Source organism: Mustela nigripes, chromosome 8, assembly GCF_022355385.1.
Source record: "Mustela nigripes isolate SB6536 chromosome 8, MUSNIG.SB6536, whole genome shotgun sequence".
Taxonomy (NCBI): Eukaryota; Metazoa; Chordata; class Mammalia; order Carnivora; family Mustelidae; genus Mustela; species Mustela nigripes.
The window spans coordinates 80,488,564-80,514,127 of NC_081564.1; the positions used below are offsets into that span (position 1 = coordinate 80,488,564).

At 39.3% G+C, this 25,564-nt stretch overlaps 1 protein-coding gene across 1 annotated transcript in view; it reads left to right on the forward strand.

The window, feature by feature from the left end:
- Nucleotides 1-1,524: 1,524 nt before the first annotated feature.
- The window catches only part of CDH7 (cadherin 7), a 120,895-nt gene continuing 96,855 nt past the window's right edge, over nucleotides 1,525-25,564 (forward strand). Inside the window, exons 1-2 of the mRNA XM_059410091.1 lie at nucleotides 1,525-1,649; nucleotides 13,209-13,614. Of these exons, the coding sequence (XP_059266074.1) occupies nucleotides 13,405-13,614 (210 nt within the window). The 5' untranslated portion in view covers nucleotides 1,525-1,649; nucleotides 13,209-13,404. The remainder of the gene's footprint in view (nucleotides 1,650-13,208; nucleotides 13,615-25,564) is intronic.

Here is a 25,564-nt window from a genome sequence, read left to right on the forward strand (position 1 = left end):
TAGTGTCCCTGTCAGAGAGGAGAACATTCGGGAAATCCGAGGTGATATCCAGGAAGAGATGGGTCTGATCTGAACATCCTGGGTTTGGGCGATGCCTGACAGTGGAGAGCAGGGGGAACCCCAGGCAGGCCTGGACTTGGGGAGGCTTGGGGTTGGAGCTAGAACTTTACAAATGAAGCAACGTTCAGGAAACAGCGTTGCTAGGTGTCTGGAACTTAACAGGAGTTCCAAAGATACTTGCTGTCAGAATTAGGAGCATGCGACTCAGTGTTCAATACTAACTGCACGAGAGGAAAAGGCAAGCCGGCTAAACGGGCAGGACGGACTGGCTGGGAGAGCGCAAGCGTGGCGGGAAGCGGCGGGAAGCCGCGGCGCCGACACCGACAAGCCTCACTCCCACGCCGCCGGTGCACCGGGAGCCGCTGCTGACGATGGAGAAGCAAAGCAGGGCAAGTTCCACGGGCAGAAGAAGAAAAATGAAAGCGAACTACTTGGCATTCACCTTCCCAGCCCTCAGGACAGAGCATCGCGCCCTCAGGTCAAGTGTAGCACCTGAGCAGAGGGAAAGAACGCGCGCTCGGCTCTGCGGGCTGCAGCGCGCAATCAGAGCCCAGACCCCCTTCCCCACCCCGCGAGGGTCCTCCATCCCCCCCGCCCCCTGCGCGTAAATCCTACACCGCAGAACTTTTGCATTAGAGAACCCAGCAGGGAGAACATTTTCTGCAAGTAAAGAAAGTAGGACTAGGGCAGTCCGAGGAGATTGAAAGGGCAAAACGATCACGCAAGAAAACTGTAAGTTCTGATTAGTTTTATGACTTTGCCTTCATGCCTCAGGAGCTCAATTGATCACGGCTCCTACGACAGGCTGGGGGAGGGAGGGGAGGGCGCTGGGGAAGGAAAAAAAAAAAAAAAATTCTCCAAACTCTCCTCCAGTTTCGCGCTTTCAGATGCAAATACCTGGCGGAGAGATGGATGGGCTGCGGCCCCTCCTCCTTCCCGCGCTCCCCTTGATTTCCCCGCGAAGGACTCGGTCTGCGCCGAGCTGTCAGGAGGGCGCTGGAGGAGGGGTGCGCGTGTGTGCGCGCGCGTGTGTGCGCGCGTGGCGGCGGAGCCGCTTCCTTTCCGATAGCCCTCGCTGGGTCTCCAGGAGGTACCCAAGTCTCAGTGGCTCCCCGGGCCGGTGTCGCCCGGCGCTGACAGCAGGCATCCGTCGCCGCCGACCACCGTCGCCTTCTCCGCGCCTTCCCGCCCCGGCCCGGCGCCCTCCTTCCTCCTGCAGGGCGCTCGCCCTCTCGCCCTCTCTCCGGACGCGCGCTCCCGCTCGCTCCGGACCTGGCGTCTGAGCCGCGCGGGGGAGCCGGCCGGCCCCTCGGAGCAGGCGCAGGCGGCGGGCCGGGGGCGCCCGCGGCCGGGGCAGCGGCCCCGCGCCCCGCGCCCCGCGGAGAGGGCGGTGATTGGAGCAGGAGCCCGCGTGCGGCCGGCCGCAGAGGGTGCCGAGCCGGCGCCGCCAGTCCCCCGCGAGCGCCGAGCTGCGCGCCCCGGGTCCCGAAGTGCCCGCGGACGCCCGGCTGCGAAGCGCGCGCCCCTTTCGGATGCAAACACCCGGGTCGCGGGCGCCGGACGCCGCCGGGAGGGCAGCGAGGCCCCAGGTGAGTGCGTCTGCCGGCTTGGGGCTGGCGAAGGCGCCGCCGGGCAGGAGCGCGCCCTCGCCGTGCGCGTCGGAGGCCGGACTCGTCGGCGAGCGGAGAGCGGGCGGGGGGATCCGTGCGGAGTTTCCCTGGGCGTCCCCAAGTTTCTGCGGCGTGGCCGCGACACGGGGCTCCGCGGGGCAGGACAGACGTGCGTTACCGAGCCGAGGGCGCTCGGCCCCAGCGAGCCTGCGCGGGCAGACCCCAGGTGCGGCGAGTGCCGGCGAGTCCAGGGGGACGGCCGATCGCAGCGCGCTCCGGATCGAGTGGGAAACCCGGAGTCTGGGGCGCTCCCCTCCGAGAGGAGCGCGAGTGGCCCGCGTCCACCTGGGATGGATGCGGGCCGCGCTCCGCGCCCGCTGGGCCGCCCGGCTCGGCGGTCCGAGACCGGAAGGGGGGTGTGTGCCTGCGTGTGCGGGAGTCCCGGTGACCGTCCGCACTCGACTCCCGTGACGTTTGGAGACGGTGGAACTCATCTAAGGGTGTTTTGCTTTTTCCTGTAATTAGTATTCTGCTGCTACGGTGCGTCTGCAGGGCTTGCCTCTGCTCAGCGCCCTGCTTCCCCTGCCGCCTGGCTCTACCTTAGGTTGGCGTGGGGGGAAAAGGGCGCCCTGTTTCTCTGAATGCGTGCTGGACTTCTCCGTGGGTGCACCTGCCACGCAGCTAGTTGCTGGTATTCAACCTCCGAGCGTGGATTAATGAGAGAGGACCTATTGCTGTATTGCTTTCACGTTTTAGATCGTTAACCTTACGGATTTCTTAGATATAGTTCAGGTGAGTAAAGACTGGCAGTGAGTTCACCCAGCAGTGGGCTTTTGGGAACCTGTGAAGACATCGTCAAGGAGTGGGTGTCTCAAGGCTTTGGAGATCTGCAGATTGAACCATGAATGCACGTAAAACGCCTTTTATGTTGCAAGAAATATTTTCTCTTTGTTAGATCATCTAAAGGAAATATCTTTAAGTAGGACTCTTCCTTCATAATCCCGGTAACCAGACAGGTGTTCAGGTCATTTTCCATACAGAGAACTTCATGGGGGGTTGGAGGGAGGGATATAGAAAAATGTAAGTAACATGTGAGTATAAAGCCGATACTAAGTGTCAAGTATACATTTAAAAATCAGGTTAACAGCACAAAAGCATACATTTTAAGAGTTTAGGGGCAGTAGCTCCCCCTTTTTAAAAGGAAAGTTTGCATTGATTCACTGTAAAAAACATCTAAATAGTTTTAAGTGTGTTTTTATAAAGACAAATTGGTGGTAGGGGGGAGCTAAGGAAAGAAGTAATTAGGTTGGAAGCTTTCAGTAACTCACCAGAAATTACTCCCCACCCCCCACCAAAGAACTGGTTAGGTTTTATGTTTACTGAAGCTCTTGTTATTATATGTTCAAGGAAAAACATTAAGAATCCTTTTCTTTATTTTTAGGGATATTTGGAATAGTATGAATAAAAATGCAAAAGAAATGAGGCAAGTAATGAAACTGACAACTTTGTGAAAGTCTTGCTTACATGTTAGTGTTTAATATGGAGTGGAGTGGCAGAAACAATTAGGTAGCATTCAGTGTTAATAGTCTTATCTGGTAAAGTCTGTGATTAGAAAAATAAAGAAAACTATAATCAGTAGTACGGACCATCACCCTGCTAAAAGCTATTACAGTGTGCAGCTTTAATAAAAGGGCATTGGCGCTTACAACGTGAGGTATTATTGTTATTAAGGGCTGCAGTAGGTCATTAGAATTGTGTTAACAATCAGCTGACAAACTCACAACTCTTCTTGTCTACTTTTTATATAATAGCACAGAGCTTTTCCCCTTTTTTAATAAAAGGATAATTGTAAAGCATCTGTATTCCTGCAGTTTACCCTTGGATTGACTCTAGTTTTTAATGTCCAATGAAAAAGAGAGGGTAGGGAGCATACTGAGTTTTGGCTACTGTTAAGCCTTCCTAGATCTAAAAATCAACCCACTGTGTCTCCTCAGGCGTGATTTCTTTGCTGGTCTACCTATCATTCAGCATTTTAGTTGTTTTGATGGCAAAGCTGTTATAAACTTCTCAGAATGTATACTGATAAGAGGAAGTGAATACATCTTTGTGGAGAGTCAAATACTTTCTTTGTCAAATCTTTTGGAAATCTGTTAGGAAGTACCGAGCCCATAAATTGTTCAGTGTTGTGAATATTATGCTTGAGTGATCTTAACCTTCCCAGATTTTATAAGATTTTACATTTATTATGTTGGTGGTTTGTAACATATCACAGTTCTCGCTCACATACACATAAATGTCCTTTTTTTTTTTTTTTTTTTTTTGTTTGTTTGTTTGTTTGTTTTTAACTTGGTTGGAAGGCTTCAAAGCCTTAGTTTAAAATGGGAGTTTCAGAAACTTCTAAAATAACTAATGCATATTAGTGCATTGCAAAGGGATTGTGATGGAAGCTTTTCTCCTTGGCATGAAGGAATCAGTTGCTTCTAAATGGAGTGAGAAAGAGGAGCTGAGGACAAGGAAAAAAGACATGTGATCAGAGTCCTGTGTGGGACCATCTTCTCAGCCTCTGACGAGCAGAGCAGATCTAGCTGTAACCAGCAATACTCGAGTGCCTCCTCTGGGGATTTGCTGGTTTTGCAGAAAGCTACCCCTGCAAACATTTCCCCCTCGTCATTCTGCAAGATCCCTCACTGACAACATTATCAGTGCAAATGACTATGCAGACATCTGTCCGTATATTCATCTCAGATGATACTCTAGCTTTTCATTCCGGTAGAATTTCTTTTAGGTTCTTTTGCAGAACGTTTATTGAAACATAATTCCTTTTATTGAAGTCACATGTATCATACCTGGCTCAATGTAAATGCTAAGGTGAATTAAAAATTGATATAGCTACGAAGTGTTGTAGAAAAATAAAGGAAAAGCAATTTAAATATAATTTTACTTTTATAATTGTACATACATATGTATAGTACATATATAATTAATACTACATAGGATAGTATATAAATCGCTCAGATGGATATGGTTTGTCATTTTTGTTTTCTTTTTAATGTACATGGCCTTCTTGCAGTAATTATAAACTCTTTCTCCTCTTTCTTTTGCATTCCTAATACCCATGACAGAAGTTATTTGTGCTTAGTTGAAATTGACTCTGTAATCCACTTACAGAAGTTTTCATGCCATGTCTGATAGCCAGATGCACACTACAGGCTGTGTGATTCATTTCCAGGGCCCCTGCCTGAATATTTAGGCCAGTTAACGGTAGGAGGCTTTGGTCTGTGGTTGTAACGTTATCTGGCCCAGGGAGCTAATGGATTTGATCACAGTTTCTTAACATGAGAAGTCACATATCACAGAGGGTCCCCAACCTCACTAATTAAAATGTAAAAAATTATACCTTTTCGGTAAAAAAGACGAGGGCTGTTTCATCAGTATTAACATTATTGAAGCTAATTCTAAACTTTCAGCGGTATACAGATATAACAGATCAAATGGTAGTATATTTTAAAATAGAAGCTAAAGATGGTAGTATTAAATCTAGAATGATTATAGTAAGTTAGGAGTAGACAGTCCTTTCAAAACATAGGATTTGTAGCAACAACCAGATAACTCTACATAGGCATCTACAAAAATATCTTAAGATATTTTTTTGGGTTGGTACCCTATTTCTAAAATAATGAGCTATTGTTTACATTTCAGTGGAAATAGTTACTGTAGTGTCACAGGGCAGTAGGTATGCTTTGATCACTCACCAGATTTAGAAGGGAGAGGTGATTTTAAAGTTGGAGCCTCTCACAGTGGTTTTTGTGTAACATATAAATTACAGTCCTAAACAACAGTTCCTTTCCCTCCCAGTCTCACTGTGCACTCCTGATCCTCCTGACTCTTCTGGATAGGAATCCTAATGATCTACTTGGAGAATTCAAACTTGTGGTCCTATAGACATTTGAGTAGGAATAAACTTACTTTTCTTGGCTTTTGGAGTATATGATAAATTACAAAAAAAGAAAAAAGATCTTTAGTGTCAGAATGAGAAATGTTTAACACATATTTTTAGTTTTCTGTGTAACCAGTCACGCCCAGTACCATGAGGAACTTGCTGAATTCCACTAGAATTCGGTAGATTTGGGTTTTCTTAGGAAAGAAAGAAAGACTGTCTTACCTTAGGTTTTTCTAATGTTCTAGCTCTGTGGTTCCGCCACTCAAGGACTATTCAAACATCAGGAGCAGTGGGTTTAGGGACATCTTTACATTTTTGTTGTTGTTTTGGTTTTGTTTTGTTTTTTGTCTTTCTTTTCCCAAAATGAACCCTCCGGAGAACCAAATGATTACTTTCTTCAGCACTGATGTGACATTCTCTCTGTCCCATAAACATTATTCTTTTAAAAGCTCTGCTTGTATGTGGTGGTTGGTGGGGGGTGGGGGGGAGTGTGTCCAAACTCTTGAAATACTCCTTGTCTTGGATTATTTTCTCTATTGCAGAGTTACGACATCTGCTCATTCATGAGTGGCAGATTAGAATATCTTTTCTCTCTTTTGCATTGTCCAAATGTATTAAGTGGGTCTACTTTTAAAAATAAATAAAAACGACAATGGGCAAGTATTATTCTTGTTACAAAGCAGACTCCTCTAACTTTGTGTAGAGAGATAAATCACAGTGAGGACCTCAGTGGTGACAGGTGGCCGCTGTCCTGGGGAAAAAACAAGGACAAATGAAAGTCTTAAAAGAAGGCATTGGATGAAGCAGGAGGAGCCTTTTCTTTGAATTTAAATAATGCTATTAAATACTCAGGGAGTATTCTAAAAAGGCATCTTTTGTCAGACTGTGCAAAAGAGCTAATATATGGAAGGCTGTCCTTAAAGCAATGGTAATAGTGTCATCAGGCCTTCTAACTACTGCTGTGAAATGGTATCATTTCCACTTTTGAACATGTGTATTGTTCTTCTTTATAAGGATCCATTAAAAATATGTTGCTTGTCAAAATGTAGTTCAACTTTAAAGCAGTCTTGAAAATGACAGCCTTTTTCCCAAAAGACCAACAGCAAGACTTTTTGTTTTGCTTTTGTTACAACTGTGATTTGTTGGTACTGTTATGGTTTATAAATTCATGAGCGAAACATCTTAGGGAGTATCAGTTAGATACTAGAGATGTTTGGCAATCATCCACTATGAATTTTTCACATTCTCATTGATTATTTTCTACCAAGTACACTGACTCCTCAAATGTCATTCTTACAATTGTTTTCCTAGAAAATGCATATGACAACGTATTTTGGGGATATTATGTTCCACATGATTGTGAATTGTATTTATTTTTTAGAGGCGAGGCACAACTTCATCGCATCTTCTCTAAATTGCCAGTAGATGACAAACCATGTGTTCGTGTGATATACATTCAGTATATTTCCAAACAGTTTCAGACCTGTATCTGATGCAACTGCAGACACAGAGAACACAGCCACTGTCCCTTGCCTGTCCTTTAGAGACACTGTGTTGATAGTCTTTAACTGAGATAAGCCATCAGTTATTTATATTGGACTGCAAAAAAAAAAAAAAAAATTCTACTTTAACTTTGCCACAAGATCTAAAATAGCAATATATTTCCTTTTAACATAATTGATAATCATATTTCATAGCTCGAGTTACTTCTAGAAGGCATTTAGCACTTTTAAGGAAGCAGTTTAGCATATATAAATTAATTGGTAATTAGGCATGTGTTTAAAACCACTCTTATGGTTCTATATTTATGTGACTGGCTGAATCTGATACATTTCATGCTACTTGTCATGTGTTTAGCATGTTGCCTTTGATTTAGATGGAACAGGCTCTACAACATTTATGCTTTTTCTGGTTAGCCATTGGCATGCTGGTGCATACGAAATATTTTTTGTTTTTAAGACAATTTTAGCCATTGTTTTTAAGTATGAACGAAAGATTGTATTAAGAGTATGATAGTCACTTGATCTGATTTTTAAAAGTGGTTTCACAGTGATGTTAAGTGGAGCAGAAAATCCAAGAAAATTTTATAATAATGAATTCATTTGGGTAAAATAATATAAGCTATTAAAGTTAAATGAATAATAAACTATCTACTTGGAAATAATTCTTTGCCACTTAGTTGAACAAAAATAATTGGAACAAAAAAGTAGCATGCTAAAGTGATTTCAGGTCAAATGAATGATGTTGATTTAGTCAATACTGTTTGACTGATTCTCATCACAACCTCCTCATTTTGCTCCAATCCACTTAAAATTTCTTTTTTGGGGGTTCATTTTGTATTCTCTGGATTAAGGTGTGTTGTGCTGATCACAGTATTTGCTATGATTTTCGTGAATCTTTAGTTCGGCAAAAAGAAATGTTTTATGTTTAAAAACACAAGTTTTATTTTTTGATAGGGATTGCATTCAATGTATTTGTAGATTGCTTTGGGTAGTGCAGACATTTTAACAATATTTTTCTTCTAATCCATGAGCGTGGAATGTTTTTCCATTTCTTTTTGTCATCTTCAATTTTTTTTCATCAGTGCTTTATAGTTTTCAGAGTACAGGTCTTTCACTTCTTAGATTTATTCTTACGTAGATGATGGTTTTCGGTTCAGTTTTAAATGGGATTGATTCCCTACAAGCTTTAGCTTTAAGATATCAGAGAAAGAACATTTTTTAAGTCTCACTCAGATATATAGTATATGTATTTTTAAATTTTAGGTTATTAATCCAGTAGCAACCAGCACAGTCTTTCAAACATCTGGTTGGCTCCTGTTCAGTTCTTTCCTCTTCAGAACATATTCCTGTTGTTTTTCTCCTCAAAGCTTTAATGCTGCACATTCGTAATTGTCTAGAAGTTGACTTAAATCTGTAGAAGTTACCTAAGCTGTCTATCAGTAGGTCATTGTTCTCTACTTTTTTCCTGAGCCAGTTAATAGTGAACAGGTCAGCTCTCCAGACCTACAGTGGTTCACACCCTTAAGCTTTCCCACAGAGGACACAGTGACACATGACACCATTTGGGTGCCGGGGTCTCTGCTTGTTTCTGATGGGACTTTCCCCTGATTAACGCCTGTCGATAAAACTCAGGAGGCAGAAGGAAAAGAGAAGATAAGCAATATGGGGCCCTAGCAGGGAAGGGTGCAGGGCTTGGGTTTGGGGCACAGATTTGCAAGTCAGTATTTAACCCGTTGTGAAAAAAATGACAATTGTGATTGATTGTGTGCTCAAGTTAATTTATATGGAGAAGAGTGTTATCATGGTGACTTGATCTGTGTGGACATCTGCAGGAAGATAGGAAGCCTACTTGTGGTAGGAAATCTCAACTTCCCGTTCCGATGACTTCTCTTTGAAGACCATAAATAACTTAAGGTTTTTCATAATGCATCATGGCCCTTCATTTCTTTCATGCTGTCTCAGTTCAGGTCAGGATGAGTCGGGTTGAACTGTTGTACCGGTGTTTACCTTGGAAACAGATCTGCTTCTGAAGGAAAGCAAGGGTTTGGGGAAGCCCAATGAAGGGCCACCCGCCCTGGGACTACCCCCTGTTGCATCTGGTGTTCATTTCCAGCGGAGAGTTGATAGTTACTATCAAAAATGGTGATGAACACGTATAAAACCCCCCTGCTCCAATCCCAGTCATTCACACATGAGTTTCTGATTTTCTAAGTGCTTTCTACAGTAGGCATTATGGGATCATTTATCTGCCACATAAAAGAGAATTTTATCCTCCAATAATATACACAAGGCCTGTTAAAATATCCTTGTACACTCATAGACCTTCAAGAAAGGTAAAGAAAATTTGGCTCAAGAGCCTGGCAAGTATTTCAAATACTGCAGAGAAATATAATGGGATTCTTTTTTTCAAAGGGATTGTCACCCATAAACATGGTAGAGCTACCAAGGAATTTATATATTGACTTACATGGTTAACTTACCAAATTAAAAAAAAAAAATAAGCATAATGAAAAGAAACCTTTTGTAAATGTGTTCCAAAGGTCAATTGTGTGTCTGCTTCTGTTCTAGATACTGTGATACAAAGACAGCATGGACATGCCTATTTATCAAGGTCAATGTTGATAATAGCTGCTTTTAAAACACTTCATTTTAACAGGAAAGTACAAAACTCTCTGGTCTCTTTCACAAACATTAACTCAGTGACTGCAAAGTAATCCATAGTGTGTTCTGTGTCTGACTTCTATGTTCTGGCTGGTTTGATAACTTCACACTTTCATATGGAAGAGAAAGGGTCTTCAAGAGGCAAGTCTAATTTAAACATCTCATGTTAAAATTCATGCTAAATTTTATAAATGTGAAAAATGCTTCTTTTACATCCCTATAACTTTCTTAAATCTCTCTACCCTTTAGTCATTAACAATGTGCACTTTTTTGCAGTCTAAAAAAGCCAACAAAACCAATTCTGTGTAATTGTCAAAACAGTGAAGTTACATATATAAAAAATATGATTTTTAAGTTTAGCTCATTTCTCTGATTTTGCAAATGTGGAAAATGAAATCGCAGAAGGATCCAAGGTCATATAGCAAATGAAGGAGGTTTTAGAGCAAAGACCCCACTGATCCTGTTCCTGGTCCAGATTATATTTCTTTTTCTTTTTAGTGAACATTTTGAGTGAATTCAAATTTCTCCAATTCTGATGCCAGTTTTTGACTTATAAAAATCACAGAGGACTTAGGGTGCCTTTGTGACTCAGTCATTAAGTGTCTGCCTTCAGCTCGGGTCATGATCCCAGGGTCCTGGGATTGAGCCCCACATCGGGCTCCCTGCTCAGCAGGGAGCCTCCTTGTCCCTCTCCCACTCCTCCTGCTTGTGTTCCATGGCTTGATGTCCTCTCTCTCTATCAAATAAATAAATAATATTTTTATTAAAAAATCACAGAAGACATGCCTTTAGGAAAGAAAGTTTTACTTTTTTTTTTTAATAATTTGGTGCCATTGTTTATATTTGTATGGGATTTTGGGTTCATGATCCATATAGTTCTCTGACACTGAGACTGGAACTACCAAGAATGTTTTCATTCAGTGCAAGAGTTGTCTAAAATGTTTTCCTATAAGTAACTTTAAAATGAAAACATCACAAACTAACTTTAAGGTAACTAGAAAATATCATGATAATAGCCCCATCATCTTTAAAAAAAAAATTAGGGCTTTTAATTGTGCCAGGCATCATCCTTAATTTTTCATGATTTGTTTATTTAATCCTACAAAGTAGATGCAATTATTACCATCTTTGTTTTGTAAGTTAGAGGTTAAGGCTTCATCTCTGGAACTTATATTAGAATTTAAGTCATGTGTTCAAGAATGCATAGCTAATACAGGACAGAGTCAGCATTTGAATATTTACCTGATGCAGGTGCCTATAGTTTTTCCTAGTGTATAATTTTGGTAACTCCCTAAATTTTGAATTCCAAAATATCATTTGTTACTTTGTTTCTTAGAGCATGGGTACATTTCATCCTATAACAATGTTACCAAGTTCACCTGAAACATAAAGTAGATTAACTAATATAACTACAAAACATTTAAAAAAAAATTGTCTCAGAGACGAACGTTATTTATTTACTTGTTTTTATGAGAAAACACATTCTCTTTGGAGGAAGTAGAACCGTGAGACTGAACTGTTCTTCGGCCACAGCTCTCACATGCTAGACAGTCCAGAACTCTTGATCCCCCGGGAATGTGATTTGCCACTGGCATGAAGGGAAGCCATGATCTTGGCCCTCGGCATGCTGTCAGCCATTCCTACAAAGGCCACTCACTGTAAGCTCCTGGCTATGACTCCTAGCTCATTATAGACCAGTCCATACTACCCCCTGTTTCCCAGTCTAAGTACCTACTTGCCTTCAACTTCTTTAACTCACTTCTCAGGTGGGTTAGCTCAGACCTCCCTGCAATTAACTTTCAACCGAATGGAGGAGCCTACATTGGAACACAAAGATATGACCCCAAGTTACTCCTTGTTTATGATTCTAGATCTTAGAACAACTAATCCTTCCAGAGTGATTTCCAAATGGACCAGCCTGGACCAGGCTTAGATAAGATATTTGGATTTTAGAAGAAGGGGTTCATTGCATAGACTACAGTAATATGCTCCAATAACAGTTTACTGTTCTGGTGGTTCTCAGCATATATCAATCAGCTGTACATTGGATTATTCTGGAATGCCCTCTGGAATTTCAGAACTTGATAGCGATATTTTTAACATGTGTATGTTCATTTGAACAGAGCTCAAAGTCAATGCAACCTGTTTTTTAACAGTTGTGTTGACTATTTTTACATGTTTAAGACATTTCATTTTTCTTCTATTAGATAAGGCATTTTCCATAAGCAACTTTACTGTCAGAAATCATCTAATAAGTCACAGACACTCTTGTTACGGGAGAGACAGGTAGGAAGATGAGAAAGCTAATAAAATAAAGAGTTTATTTGCTGCTTTGATACGGAACTATCTTTTGGCTTCATGTCCTTAAAACTGTATTTTGCCACCACTACCCCCCAAAAAGAGCGAATGTGAACTCTCACCTTAATTATCCTATTGTTGATTTAGTTATAGTCAAATGAATTTATAAATCAAAGTACAGCCTAGTGATCTCAACAAGATTTTTGCCATAAGTTCTTATTCCTCTGTGTCTTGGGGTATGTTCGGAAGTTTGTTTTATAACTGGTTTTATATCTCTTGCATAAACAATTCTTTACTGAAATATGTAGACTTTAGAATAAAAGTTGTTCTGTTTTCATGCTGCTGCAGAGGAATGCTGGGTGCACACTCAGAGTGAACAGGGCTCACAAAGAGGGTTGAGTGTTCACACCTCTTTAGTGATCTCTTCAATTCCATATCCTGAGGGAAGGAGGCCCTACTATGCACAGGCCATACTGTAAGACATTCAATAGGTATTTGAGCCAGAGTGTGACCTAACGGCATGCTACAGAGGAGACACGACAATAGGTCTGAAGGGTGGAAAATGGAGACTACTGAGCTTTGCAGCTGATCACAATCAAATCAGAACACATCAAAACAGCTGGTGTTCTGTGACTCAGAATCAATCAACCAGTTTTGAATCACCTCATACTTCTCTTTATTTCTCTTTACAGTTTCACAGAAGAGATTTAAACCAGCATATGTCCTTCCCATTTGGTTAAATCCCTGCTTTGAGCTGCTTTGCTTTCATATTCTAATACCAATGAAGGCAACTGACTGTAATATAAAGGCAAAAAATAATAAAGGCTAGCATTAAAATGATTTTTTAACGGATGGCGTTCCATTTGTATTAAGTAAACCATATGTTCAAATAGAATGCCTGGAAGAAACCCGAAGTTTTGAGACTGTGTTATAGAACGAGGATAATTCTGCCCCAACAGTATTCGTGATCTATACATGTGGCAACAGTTATTGTAAATGTATAAGTTTGTCATTAATAATTTAACGATTATGCAAATAATGATATCTTGGGGAAAACAACAGTAAGTTCATAAAGGAAAGTTAAAAGTGAGGATGCGTTTTGGTTGCTGACACTAGCTCTTCTTTGTGTTCTGCTAGGTACCTATCACACCATTCTCTGGCGAAGGTTATTCAGCAGCGGTGACCCCTCGCAATCGAACACTCTGCAAATTATTATCTCTGGACTCCCAGCGGACACCCTGCCGGAGGCAAGAGCTCCTAAGCCAACTGGAACTGTGCCTTTTCTCTTGTCAAGGTTTTTTTCTTACACAGGAAAAAGAAAGAAAAAAAAAAGATGAAGTTGGGCAAAGTGGAGTTCTGCCATTTTCTGCAGCTAATAGCGCTTGTCCTGTGTTTCTCTGGGATGAGTCAAGCAGAGCTCTCCAGGTCCGGATCAAAGCCCTATTTCCAATCAGGGAGGTCCCGAACCAAGCGCAGCTGGGTGTGGAATCAGTTCTTTGTGCTGGAGGAATACATGGGTTCAGACCCTCTCTATGTAGGAAAGGTAGGGCATTTGGCCTTTCAAAGTCACAAATGATTATTGTGAATGTTTGTGGTTGGCTGGACAACTGCTGTTTTTGCTTTGGGGAGAACATAACGATTACTCCTGTGAAATCGTTCGTGAAGTTTTTGGCCCTAACCAGTCTGAAATTATAGTCCAGATTGCTCTCCATACATCGAAGCCATAACTTAGGGAGTGATGTTTATTTCTAGAAAGAGAGGAGGAGTCTACAGATGCTTCGTTTACCATGATTGTGGCAAATTAGTAAAACTTTTATTTTCAAAATTAGAACGAGAATACTCAATAATGAAGAGTAGTGGGTACGTCTAGGCAGTTGATTTTTTAGCTTCTTTATTTTTGGGGGGGGGAGTCCTATTTAAATGATGCACATGCTAACTTTATGCTTATTTATCCTTTTCTGATACTTGCAACTTAAATACTGCAAAGTGAAATTATCAAGCCTATCGTCCCTCAGTTATGAGCAGTTCTGACCCGCTTTTCTTAGTGGTGGTCTTGGTCTTGTTTTGACGGATCTGTTTTGTGTTTGTTGTTGTTGTTTTCAGGTTTTCCTTTTGGTTAAAAATGAACGGTAACAGAAGTCAGTTTCTAATTGATATTGGACAAAACGTGGGCAGTTGGTGGTGCATGTTTGGGGGCCAATTGGAATTTTTTTTTTCTTTCACAGCTTCTTTCTATCTGAATATTTGGGGGGGGGGGATTTCTACTCATGTGCTTTCTGCACTGAAGGGTCTTTTGAAAGAGCATGGCCCTACCATCATTGTATCCTGTTCCCAGTCTTTAATCTACTTCAGGTTTGATTATGTAAAGATTTTCCCCAAATTTCTCAGATTAGCACGGAGTACTGGTAAAGAGTTTCTAAGTAGCACACACCAGTGAGATCTCTCTCTCTGCCTTTCTGCTCTTCCCTTGGTCAGTGTTCTGCGTCTCTTCCTGATAAAATGAAACACAGCAAACTGGTGGTGCATTTATCCATGAGTGAATTTTCCACTTTGAATGCCTGAAGAATCTTTGCTGTTTATTCCATGGGTCATTGTTTCATTTGAATACATCTTAAGGAGGAGTGAAAAATCTGTTTTTGTTGATGGGTATCTACAGAAGTCAAAGATATCTTTATTATTATATTCCTTTGATGTTCCTATAGTTTATAAATACTGACTGATGCTGTATTATAAATAGTTGGGGACCTGAACCAGTAGAGGTTCTAGGGTGTGGATTACCGTGTTTTTGTGGCCCAGTGATAGCATTTTCTGCCCCAAAGAAAGGATATGTGAGCACACAAGGGTTTGTGTAAGATTTTTATAGCCGTTGTACCTTTATCAATAGCACCATCACGGAGACTGTGCATTTCTGTGCGTTGCTCCCTCCATCTCTCTCATTCATTTGCTTGTCAACAAAGTGAGAGCAATGATCATTACACAGTGTTATTAACTAGGAATCTGGCCCTTAATTTCATTCATTTTTAATACATATTTACAGTGTCATCAAACTTATTTTTTTAGTAGATAGGTATATACAATGAATTCATAGAGTCAGTAGTTATGAGGTGAGATCACACTTTTATGGGAATGTAAAGTTTTCTAAAGGCCACTGGAATATTCCAGTTAATTTAGTTTTAAGTGGAGTTGCCTGAATGATGGCATTTTGAAATAACCATAATTTAAAATTTTAAAAAACACCTTTATTTTATTTTATTATTTATTTATTTTTTAAAAAAAGATTATTTATTTATTTATTTGACAGAGAGAGAGATCACAAGTAGATAGAGAGGCAGGCAGAGAGAGAGAGAGGGAAGCAGGCTCCCTGCTGAGCAGAGAGCCTGCTGGGGGACTCGATCCCAGGACCCCGAGATCATGACCCGAGCTGAAGGCAGCGGCTTAACCCACTGAGCCACCCAGGTGCCCAAAACACTTTTATTTTAAATTTTAAAGTTTTTGCATCATAATTGAGAACACTTAGGTTGAAATAATCCCTCTTAATGCCATTTAGAATTACAAAAATGGATATCCCTAGGTGACTTAAATTCCAAATGCATATAAAGTTACCAGACCATGCTGTTGTTATTTTTCTAAGAGAAATTGTGTGGTTTCTTGATTAGTAAAAGAGATATTCTGTGCTTTCCTTTCAATTAGAGACCATTGCTTTGTAGATTTTATGTGACAGGAAACAAGTTTGTGCTTATCTCTTGGCAGGCTGTATATTGGGAGTTCAATACTGTCATTCACAGTAAAAGAATGTCCAAGATGGTAAATAGGTTAAAAATGAAACAAAACAAAAAACAAAGCCTTGATAGACAAAAACATGCAAGTCCAGAAAAAGGACAGTAAAATAATTTGAGATGGAGAGGGAATTTATAGACACAAAAGGCTTCAAAGGAACAATTTACATTTGCTCGGAAGGAGCTGACAGAGAACTTGAATACTTTAGATTGTATATATGAGATGATGACATGATTCTCCTTAGGCTGGCAGTCTGTATAAATAGTTACAATAATGACTTTGACCTCAGTACAGTTTCAGTCACTTGGGTTATATAGAATAAATATATTTTCCTTTTTTAAAGTGTTCACAAGACCTAGAAAAAGAAAAAAAGTTTTAGATGAAGATGTGGAAAAATGGAGAGGCAGATGTTCATGGGAAGAAAAGAAGGAAAGCAATCATTACTTTTGATAGTCATGTATTTAAACCTGTACTAATTAGATGGGGGGATTCCTAGTCTTCCTGACAAAATCCAGTCTTTAATTTGGAAAACATATATAATGTCCTTGGTAAACTTGAGAGCTTAATTCGATCTCATACTGGATATTATCGTGTGTGTTAAATTGACTGCAATCTCATTGTGGATTCTACCACTTCCTACTAGTTGTGGAATTTGGGTTGGAATTTGGGTTCAATTGTGAAATATTACTAAAATTTAATTTCCTCATCTCTAAAATGGGAACAATGACACCCATAATTCAAGTCTCTTTCTGAGAATAGATGAGATCAAATATTCGGAACATGCATTCATTTAACTTAGACATTCTGTTTACTACTTTACTACATATTTATAAGATGACCGCATTTGGATGATCTGTTGTGTTATATGTCCAGTGTTGTATTTATGATCCTTCAGGTGAAAACAGGCATTATTTTATGTACTAAATAGTATTTAAACTTATTGTGGTTACTTAGGAGAATGGTCTGCACTGAGTGTGCTTAGAAATATAGCATGTTTTTATCTGTAGATGATTAGGCTATGGCAAAAATATGATTAGGAAGCAGATGATTCTATCTTGAATTCTAATGTCAGAGAAATGACACCTGCGATTTTTTAAGACCTTTGAATTTGGAGATCATATTTATGGCTGGTGGGCAAAAAGATCAGTAAAATGACGGTACAGTAAATAAAATATGGTCTTCAGGATGTTGGAGATAATGAGGCCAGAAGATGCTGTGCCCTTATTATTTTAGCCAATTTACTAGGTTTGTCTAACATAATAAGTCAAGATCAAAGCAGAACAGTCTGTTGAAGGGGACCAGGAGGTCTTCTAGAACCCTCACCAAGAGACCTTCATGGTATGCGCTTCTGGGCTATGTTAGAATCTGACATTTATCATGAGCATCCCACCTTATTCTTACGATATCAACTAATAAACTGCTGAATTGAAACATATACACTTAAGGAAATAATCACTAGACATTACTGTGGCAGAACATTTTTTTTTAATATGTAATTTAATTTTTTTTTTGTATTAGTTTTAGGCATACAACATAATGGTTCAGTATTTGTATATATGATGAAATGTTCACTGCAATCAGCCTAGTCCATGCCTGTCACCTTACACTCAGATTTTTACGTGGTTTTTTTTTTTTTTTTTTTTTGCTATGAGGACTTTTTAAGGTCTCTTCCCTTGGGAATTTTCAGACAGGCAGTAGAAGATTATGAACTATAGTCACCATGCCATGCAGAGTACCGTTTTAAAGAGTAATGGTGCACCATTCCCTAAGAGTATTTCTTAATTACCACCATACCTGTTTTCTTGTCCTTTTACAGGGAGAATGAGGCGGAGAGTCCGTGCTTTTCCCTTTATGACTTAATGCCTCCTGAACTGGCCATTTGAAGTCCACAGGAAGTAGCAGCTTCTAGCCATCTCTTTGCATCACAATGCACTTTTCTAGATTAGTCTTTTCCTCACGTTGGCATTTCTCACTTAAGTTTCCTAACCATCTGACAAAAAAAAAGAAAAAAAAAATTGTCTACAGAACCACAGGGCCTCTGTTCTGGATATTAAGTGTTTTTCATCTCTCCTACCATAATGGGCTGCCAGCTGATCCCTGCGCTCTGGGCTGTTACTTTCACTGAAATGTGTGCTTCCTGCCTCTTCCGAGGTCTGCTTCTCTAGCTGTTAACATCACTCTTGCCTTTTCTGCTACTCCCCTTTCTTCCCTCCTCATTCAGGGAGAATTTATACCTGTTACCCCAGTCAAAATCAAATATATAGAAATGCAGTGCGGGATTCATTCTGCTTTAAATCTAAGCTTGATGGAAAAAAAAAAAAAAGAAAGAAAAGTTTAAGCTTGCTGGAAAGTGTTGGTGAACATTTTCAGTGCGTTTAATTACATCGCAGCAATATCGCCTACCAAGACATTCTCTGTCTCCTGATAACTGAAGCTATGCTCAGTGTTCCAGAAACTTTCTCCTTTTTTAAAAAAAGATTTTATTTATTTATGAGAGGTAGAGAAAGGGAGAAAGAACACAAATGGGGGGAGGGGCAAGAGAGAGGGAGAAGCAGGCTTCCCACTGAGCAGGGAGCCCAATATGGGACCTGATCCCAGGAGCCCGGGATCATGACTGGAGCTGAAGGCGGACGCTGAACCTACTGAACCACCCAGGTACCCCCAGAAATTTTCAACTTGAAAATTGGTTTGAAAATTGAGTTCTGAATTAGATTCCTTAGCTGGGCAAATTTATATTAAATATACAACAAGAAAATAATCACAAATGTTAATTTCTTAGGGAGGAGCATTTTCATCATGGTAGTATTTCTATTTTGTAGATTTGGGAGGGGAAAAATGCAAAGGTATCCCATAAATACGTAGATTACTTAAAGCTGGCTCCAGTCTTAGAAGAAAGCGAATAGTTTGTTTTCCTTCTGTTTATATGGAAAGCCCATGTTTATACTATTTTTATAACCAGAGTAAATTCAGAAAACCCTTGTTCTATTTTTTTCTTTACTGATAGAAATGTGGAACCCTTGTGGCTTCAAGAAGCATTTGCACATGGATCAGCTCTATGGGATACAAATAAGTTTAGATTTTTAGAAATACTTTTTTGGCAGTTATTTTTAGTTCTTGTAATACTCCAACGTAACTATAAAGTATTAAGTGCATTTTCTTCACATGAAATCAATAATTCAAAGTCTTTGTTTATTTCCTTTAAACTGAGATGGAACTAAAACATGTCAGACTTTGCCACTAAAATGAAAAAAAACCCTACTATTAATTCCGTTTAATATTGCTCATTTTCTCTTCAAAGTTATCTTAGGTTAGAAATGAAGGTTGTAATTACCAAAGGCGTTATCAGGTGAGACTACAGAGCTTAAGATGGAGGAGAGCTAGCTTACAGTTATCAACCTAATTACAGTCAAACTAGCTAGTATAGATTAGCCCTACATTTTCTGATTATGTTGATCAAAGGCATTTAAAAATGCTGTATCTTTAACATGTGTTTTGTTTGTACATATTGTACTTGTCGTACATTTGGTGGTAGGAGAAGCAAATATTACAGTAATGTTCCTTGTATATCATAGTGTTTTCACGTTGGACGCATGCTGTGTTTTTAAAGTGCAGAAGACAGGAGATAACCTAAAAGGATGATATCGGGCCTTTCTGTAGTAAGTGCGCTGTAATTGTTGGACAAGCTTTATAAGCAGAGCTCGCTGATACGGAGTTGCAGAAATTGAAGCAGTCTCTGTAACTCACCAAGATAAATGACAGAATTAGATAAATAGCAGGACAGTCACCGAGCCTTTGCTGGTTCAAGCATATATAGATAAGAACTATATTGGAAGAAATTTCATCCTAATCATTTTGCACGATTTATATTGATTATCTGTCCTAGTGATTATGATCAGCAGAGAGAAAGCATAGTTTGTATAAATATGCTTAATGTTATATCCCTCCCCCCCATTCTGCTGTAAAGCTGTCTTGAGTTCTCTCTCTCCTTTTCTCTCTTTTCCAAATACTTATCAAGGACCTATTCTATGATAGGTATTGTGCTAGATAGGAGGGTTTAACAAAATAAAACACCTCTTCCCTTTCATAAGATTTAATCTTTTTGATAAGCCAAGCAGGTAACTAGATGACATTGGGAAGTAGCAAATTATCTACAGCTGTGGAGGTGGACAAGACTGGGAGCTAATTCGTGGATCCATGAACAAATGGTTGCATGAGGATACCTGGTTTACCTCTGCGATTTCATAATCCTTTTACACAATCTTCAAATCAAAGCAAAAAAAAAAAAAAATCACTTTCTTTGAAAGTAGGACAGAGTCTTTTAAAATTGTGTTGGGGGAAATTTTATATAGTAGAAGCACCAGTAAACAGAAACCCTAGGGTTCTACTAAAGCATAATAAAAATTTTATCCTTACGCTATAAATTGGAGATCAAGTAGGTAAACATTTAAGACATTTTATTTTACAATAATTCAGACTTCCAAAATGTTGCTGAGTACTGTTCCCAAACCCAGCTTCCCCAAATGCTGGTATTGTTATATGATGACACCTGCTATTTAAACCGGGAAATGAGCTTTGGTATAATACTATTTATTTGCCAACAAATAATACTCAACATATTCCAATTGTTACAATAAATTCCTTTTTCTGATAGGAGCCTACCCAGTACCACATCTTATATTTATCTTGTCTCCTTAGTCTTATCCAGTCTGGGCTAGCTCTTCGGCCTTTGCTTGTCATTCTTGACCATTTGGTAGCGAATTTTACAATCTGGCTTAGCTTCATATTTCCTCCTAATGGAGACGTTTTAGGTGATGTAGTTTTGCCAAGGATGCCACAGAAGGGATGCTGCGCACTTCTCAGTGCATTCTGTCAGGAGGTACAGATGTTGATTTACTCATTAGTAGTGATGCTGACTTGGGTCGCTTGGTTAGGGTGCTGTCTGCTAGATTCTTCTGCTGAAAATACATATGAAAGTTTTGAAATCTTGAAGGAAGCATAAAATTAGCTAAACTGTCAATATGAATTGGAATAAATACTGTAGTTCATTTGAGGGGGCTTCTTGGCTGATGGTCCATTGTCCATTTTTAGCGATGAGGGAGTGGATTCATCTGAAACGTGGGTCAGATTTAAATCTATAATACCATCAGCTAATGTCCATAATTTTATGTAGTAATTGATCTCATTTCTCCAAAGCACATCAATTTAGTATATTTCAAGGAAATTGATTTTTTTTTTTGAACCAAGCAATAATATTCTCTACAGTCCAGGATTCCAAGAAGATGTTTACTGATCTAGAATTACAACAAGAGCTTTTCCTCCATTGTTTACAAAACATAATGAACCATTTTACACTGTAAGGTGTGCCACAAATACTTAAACCTTATAATTGTACATAAACATTGCTTTAGAAAATAATAGATACTCAGTTCACTAATGTAGAAATAGCTCAAGAGAGTGCAATCGAATGTCATACATTTTAATATAGTCACAGGAGAGTTGAAATCTAAACAATGAATAGAATTATATTTAGTGTTTGAAAAGATTTAGTAATGACAATTTCTCCTAATGATCCCTCTTAGAGGCTATAAAATTTCTGTTTCATGGTCAATACTGATTAAATCTTCAGAGTTAGAAAGGAGCTGTTCTCTTATTAGAAATGAGGTTATTGATACATTTGGAAGTAAAATAAGTAGAGTAAGGGAACAATCATTAGAGCTATAATTCAGAAGAGTGAGAAAGCAAATATGGATGCTTATATCAATTCTGAGAAGTGAATTTCTGTAAAAATGTTAATAAGGTGTTTTAGGGCTACAAAAATAGTTTGTTTTCTTGTGAAGTATCAGATTCCAGATTCCATTGTGTTACTGCCAAGTTCTTTTAACATAGTTTTTGAAACCTTTGCCTTTAAAATGGCATGTATTCAAAAAAGAACAAATACATTTACAGGGCTCTCAAATCATTTCATACTACTTAGTAAAATGTAACAAGTCTTGAAACTGAATATGGTCAGAATAATAAGCAGAGGTAATAATGCAGAGATTAATGATATTTAGCCAGGACACAAAAATATTAAAAATGAACTGTAGAACTGAATTGTTCAGAATAGGGTGTGCAAAAAGAAGGAACTATTGAGCATCTGGAAAGAAAGTATTTAGGACTTTTATTCCATTTTTTAAAAACTGCCATCCCTTAAACATTCTCATCTTTGGTATATGAAATATGCAATATACTTAAGGAGTTTTAACTGAAAAAAAAAATACCTTTCAACAAGTGGGATGACCAGTAGCCCGTTGCAGAGGGAGGTATAAAAGAGCTAAAGGAGTTTTGTGAGTAGCTGGCCGCACCTTGCAGTGCACTATCCCGCTGAGCTGCTGTGGGCCCATGGAACCTTTAGGTAGGCCTGGAGCTAGATAGGCTCTAAGTCAGCAAGTTACTTTTGCAGCTCATGCCTTACTGTTTCAGTATGAGGGATGGTATGAACACATCCCAATAAGCGGCATGTAGAGGAAAGGAATGGCCAGGAAAATACTCCTGTTGGACTCAGCCAGCCTTGGGTCTTCTCAGGCCAAAAGCCTGGGAGTTATCTTTAGAGCTGTCACTACACAAGCAGAAGAGTGAAGGAGACAGAGATAGAGAGCTCCAAAGATGTGTGTGTGTTGGGGGTTGGGTAAAGGAACAAGACAGTATAGCGAGGCCATCTACGTTTCTAGTCAAGTTAGAATCCCTGTCTTCTCTAAGATAAGTGCAGAAGACTAATTTCTCAAGATGGGGCTATGTTACCAGAATGGTAATTACAAGAACCAAAATGATTAACATCATCCCAGCAAGTTTTGTGTGTAAACAGTGTGCAATTATCTGATAAGAATGCTTCCCTTAGAATATTTACTTATCTTCTTAGTTAAAATGCTGACATGTTTTAAGGTATTTAACTGAAAACATACAATCAAGATTTGGACAACACATACATAATGCTCAACAGATGTGAGTTGGAAAGATTTGTGATGATCACTCGTGAAATTAGTCAAACTCTACTTAAATTAGATTTTTCTGATTTGTGAGTCATTTAAGGGTCCACACTGGAGCAGAATGTGTGTGGAGAGTAAAAGATTACACATGCTGCACTTGGTTTGAAATGAAGAAGAAATAAAAGTCAGCATTTTCTTTTTCATAACATATTTGAGAAACTCAGTTCTGTATCTCACACCCACTCGATCCTTGACAGAGTTTATATAATTTTCTCAACTGAATCATAACAGAGCTGAATTTAGGCAGCTAACTAATTTTGCTTATTCAGGAGAAGCAGATACTGGTGCGTTTGTTATTGGGATTCAGTGTAATTATATATGAGGAAAGTGAAGTTATCAACAGTTAAAAGTGATTGCTAAGGAATTAGGTGAGGACTGTCACATGGCTGTAGCACATGGAGAAAGTTATTTGTCATGCTAGGCACACACGGAGTCTGCAGAGAGATAGAGAGCCACATCTAAAATAAAGAATCTTGAATTGTATGGCAGATACACAGCCTTGGAAATGTGCTATCTACAAAGATGAGTATCAAATGATAGGATGGTATGAGAAAGCTTGACATTGAAATTAAAAATACAAGCTTTATGGCAAAGGATAAGTTACCTTTTTGATTGATCATTGTAATGCTTACAAGTAGACCTTCACCTGTGGCATAACCACTCTGTTCAGTGAATCTGGAGAGCAGTGGTGCAATGTAATGATCTGAAACAAGACCGCTTTTCGCCTTGATGGGATCGTTTGTTGGAACCGTGAGTCCCTTGATGGTGGAAAATATATACAAATGAATGAGGACTCAGGGTTAGCGTGACAAGGAAGTGGGACATTCTGTTTCAGATCGAATTAAGATTTCACAGTGGAACTGATGGTGAACAACATAGGGAACTAATATTCCAATTATTAACCTCGTGTAATACATATATTTTTTAGTGTTATTCTCCTCACGCTCTCTGTGGCTTCTGGCTTATGTTTAAGTTTGATTCTTCTGTAAACTCTGGGCACACTGACAAAGTCTAGTTTTTCACAGTACTCCATTTTTAACTTTCTACCCAAAGCTGAAGGATGTGTGGGAGAAAGTGAAGCTTTGAGGAGGAAGGAGTTGAAGCTGCTTCAGAGGATAGCTCTTTTTATTATTTTTTCAAGCAATGACCACGCTTGGAATTTAGCAAAAACAAATTTTGTGCAATTTTGGTTATGAAATATGCATTATCACAAAGTTTTTTTTTTTTTTTTTTTTTTTTGGGCAAATCATATGTTTCCTTAATGAGGAAGCCTAAATATTATGTGAATATCAAATATTTTTATCAAAAAGTAAAATATTCTTTTTTAAAAACTTACTTTTGATATTAGAGCAGCTTGGGGGTTTAGAGCTCATTCACTATAATCTCTTTCTGAATTAGGAAATTCTTACACAGTATCTATGATGGGTGATCAGGTGGCCCCACGTCTATTTTAGCTGGGGCAGGAATAGTGGAAGGAACACACATTTCAGTCATGTGAACTGGGGTTGAGTACTGGCTGTACCACTTGAGAGTGGTGTGACTCTGAACAAATAACTTATTTTCTCATTCATTCACTTGTAAAATAGGAACAATGATGTTAACCTCATAAGGCTGTTGCAAGCATGAAAAGAAAGAATTAATATGAAAGCGTAAAATGAAGTACAAAAGTGAGAGAGGTTCATGTGGAAAGAGATCTCGTCTACTACAAACGTGGTGCCTGGATGTACTGGATTGGTAGCCAGTAAATGCACAGGAGACTCTCATGCCTGTGAGGTGTGGTGAGAAGAGTTTAGGACAACAAACAGTAGTTTCAGGACAACTCTAACTTTTAGGAACTTAAATTATATGTGGCTTTTAAAATATATGAGGGCGGGGTATCTGGTGACTCAGTTACACATCTGATTCTAGGTTTCAGCTCAGGTCATGATCTCAAAGTCCTGGAACAGAACTCTGCATTGAGCTCTGTGCTCTGTGGGGAGTCTGCTTGAGATTCTCTCTCTTCCCCTGTCCCTCCCCAAAACCCCCCCCCCCCACTGAACTCCCCCCAATAAAAAAATAAAGCATTAAAAAATAAAATATTTGAAGGCAGTTATTTTGCACCCCCCCATTTTAAATAATGGCAAAAAGATTAACTTTATCTCAAACATTTCATTTATGATATGATGTCCAGAATTTTCCTCATACTTATCTGTGCTTATTTCTCAGTGTCTCAAAATATGACAATCCGGATTAAACTTCACGAATTTATAACTGAGCCAGTCATTTCAAAACAAGATAAATGGAGATTTTTATTTCCCTCGGTATGAATTCTGCTGTTAACATGAGCCATAACTACATTACTTATCATTATTAGTATTATTATTATAGCACTATTATCATCTCTTGAGGAAAACAACACAAAAATTTGGGGTTTGAAATTAAATATATCTGATCATAAAATAGTGAATACATATAAGGAAGCTATCATAAAATTGAATATTATCTAGAAAAGCTAAAATTGATCTCTCCAAATAATGTTTTCCTCAGAAAAATGTTAGAGGAGGATCCTAGCAACTCTCCTTTCACAGCACACGGAATACTTCCTCACGGGTTGCCCATATCGGCTTTCTTGTACCTTCCCCTTGAGGAGTCTCTGCATTCTTCTTTGGTTATAGGAGTTAAAACAATCTCTTTCCTAAATTCCAGGCAGAG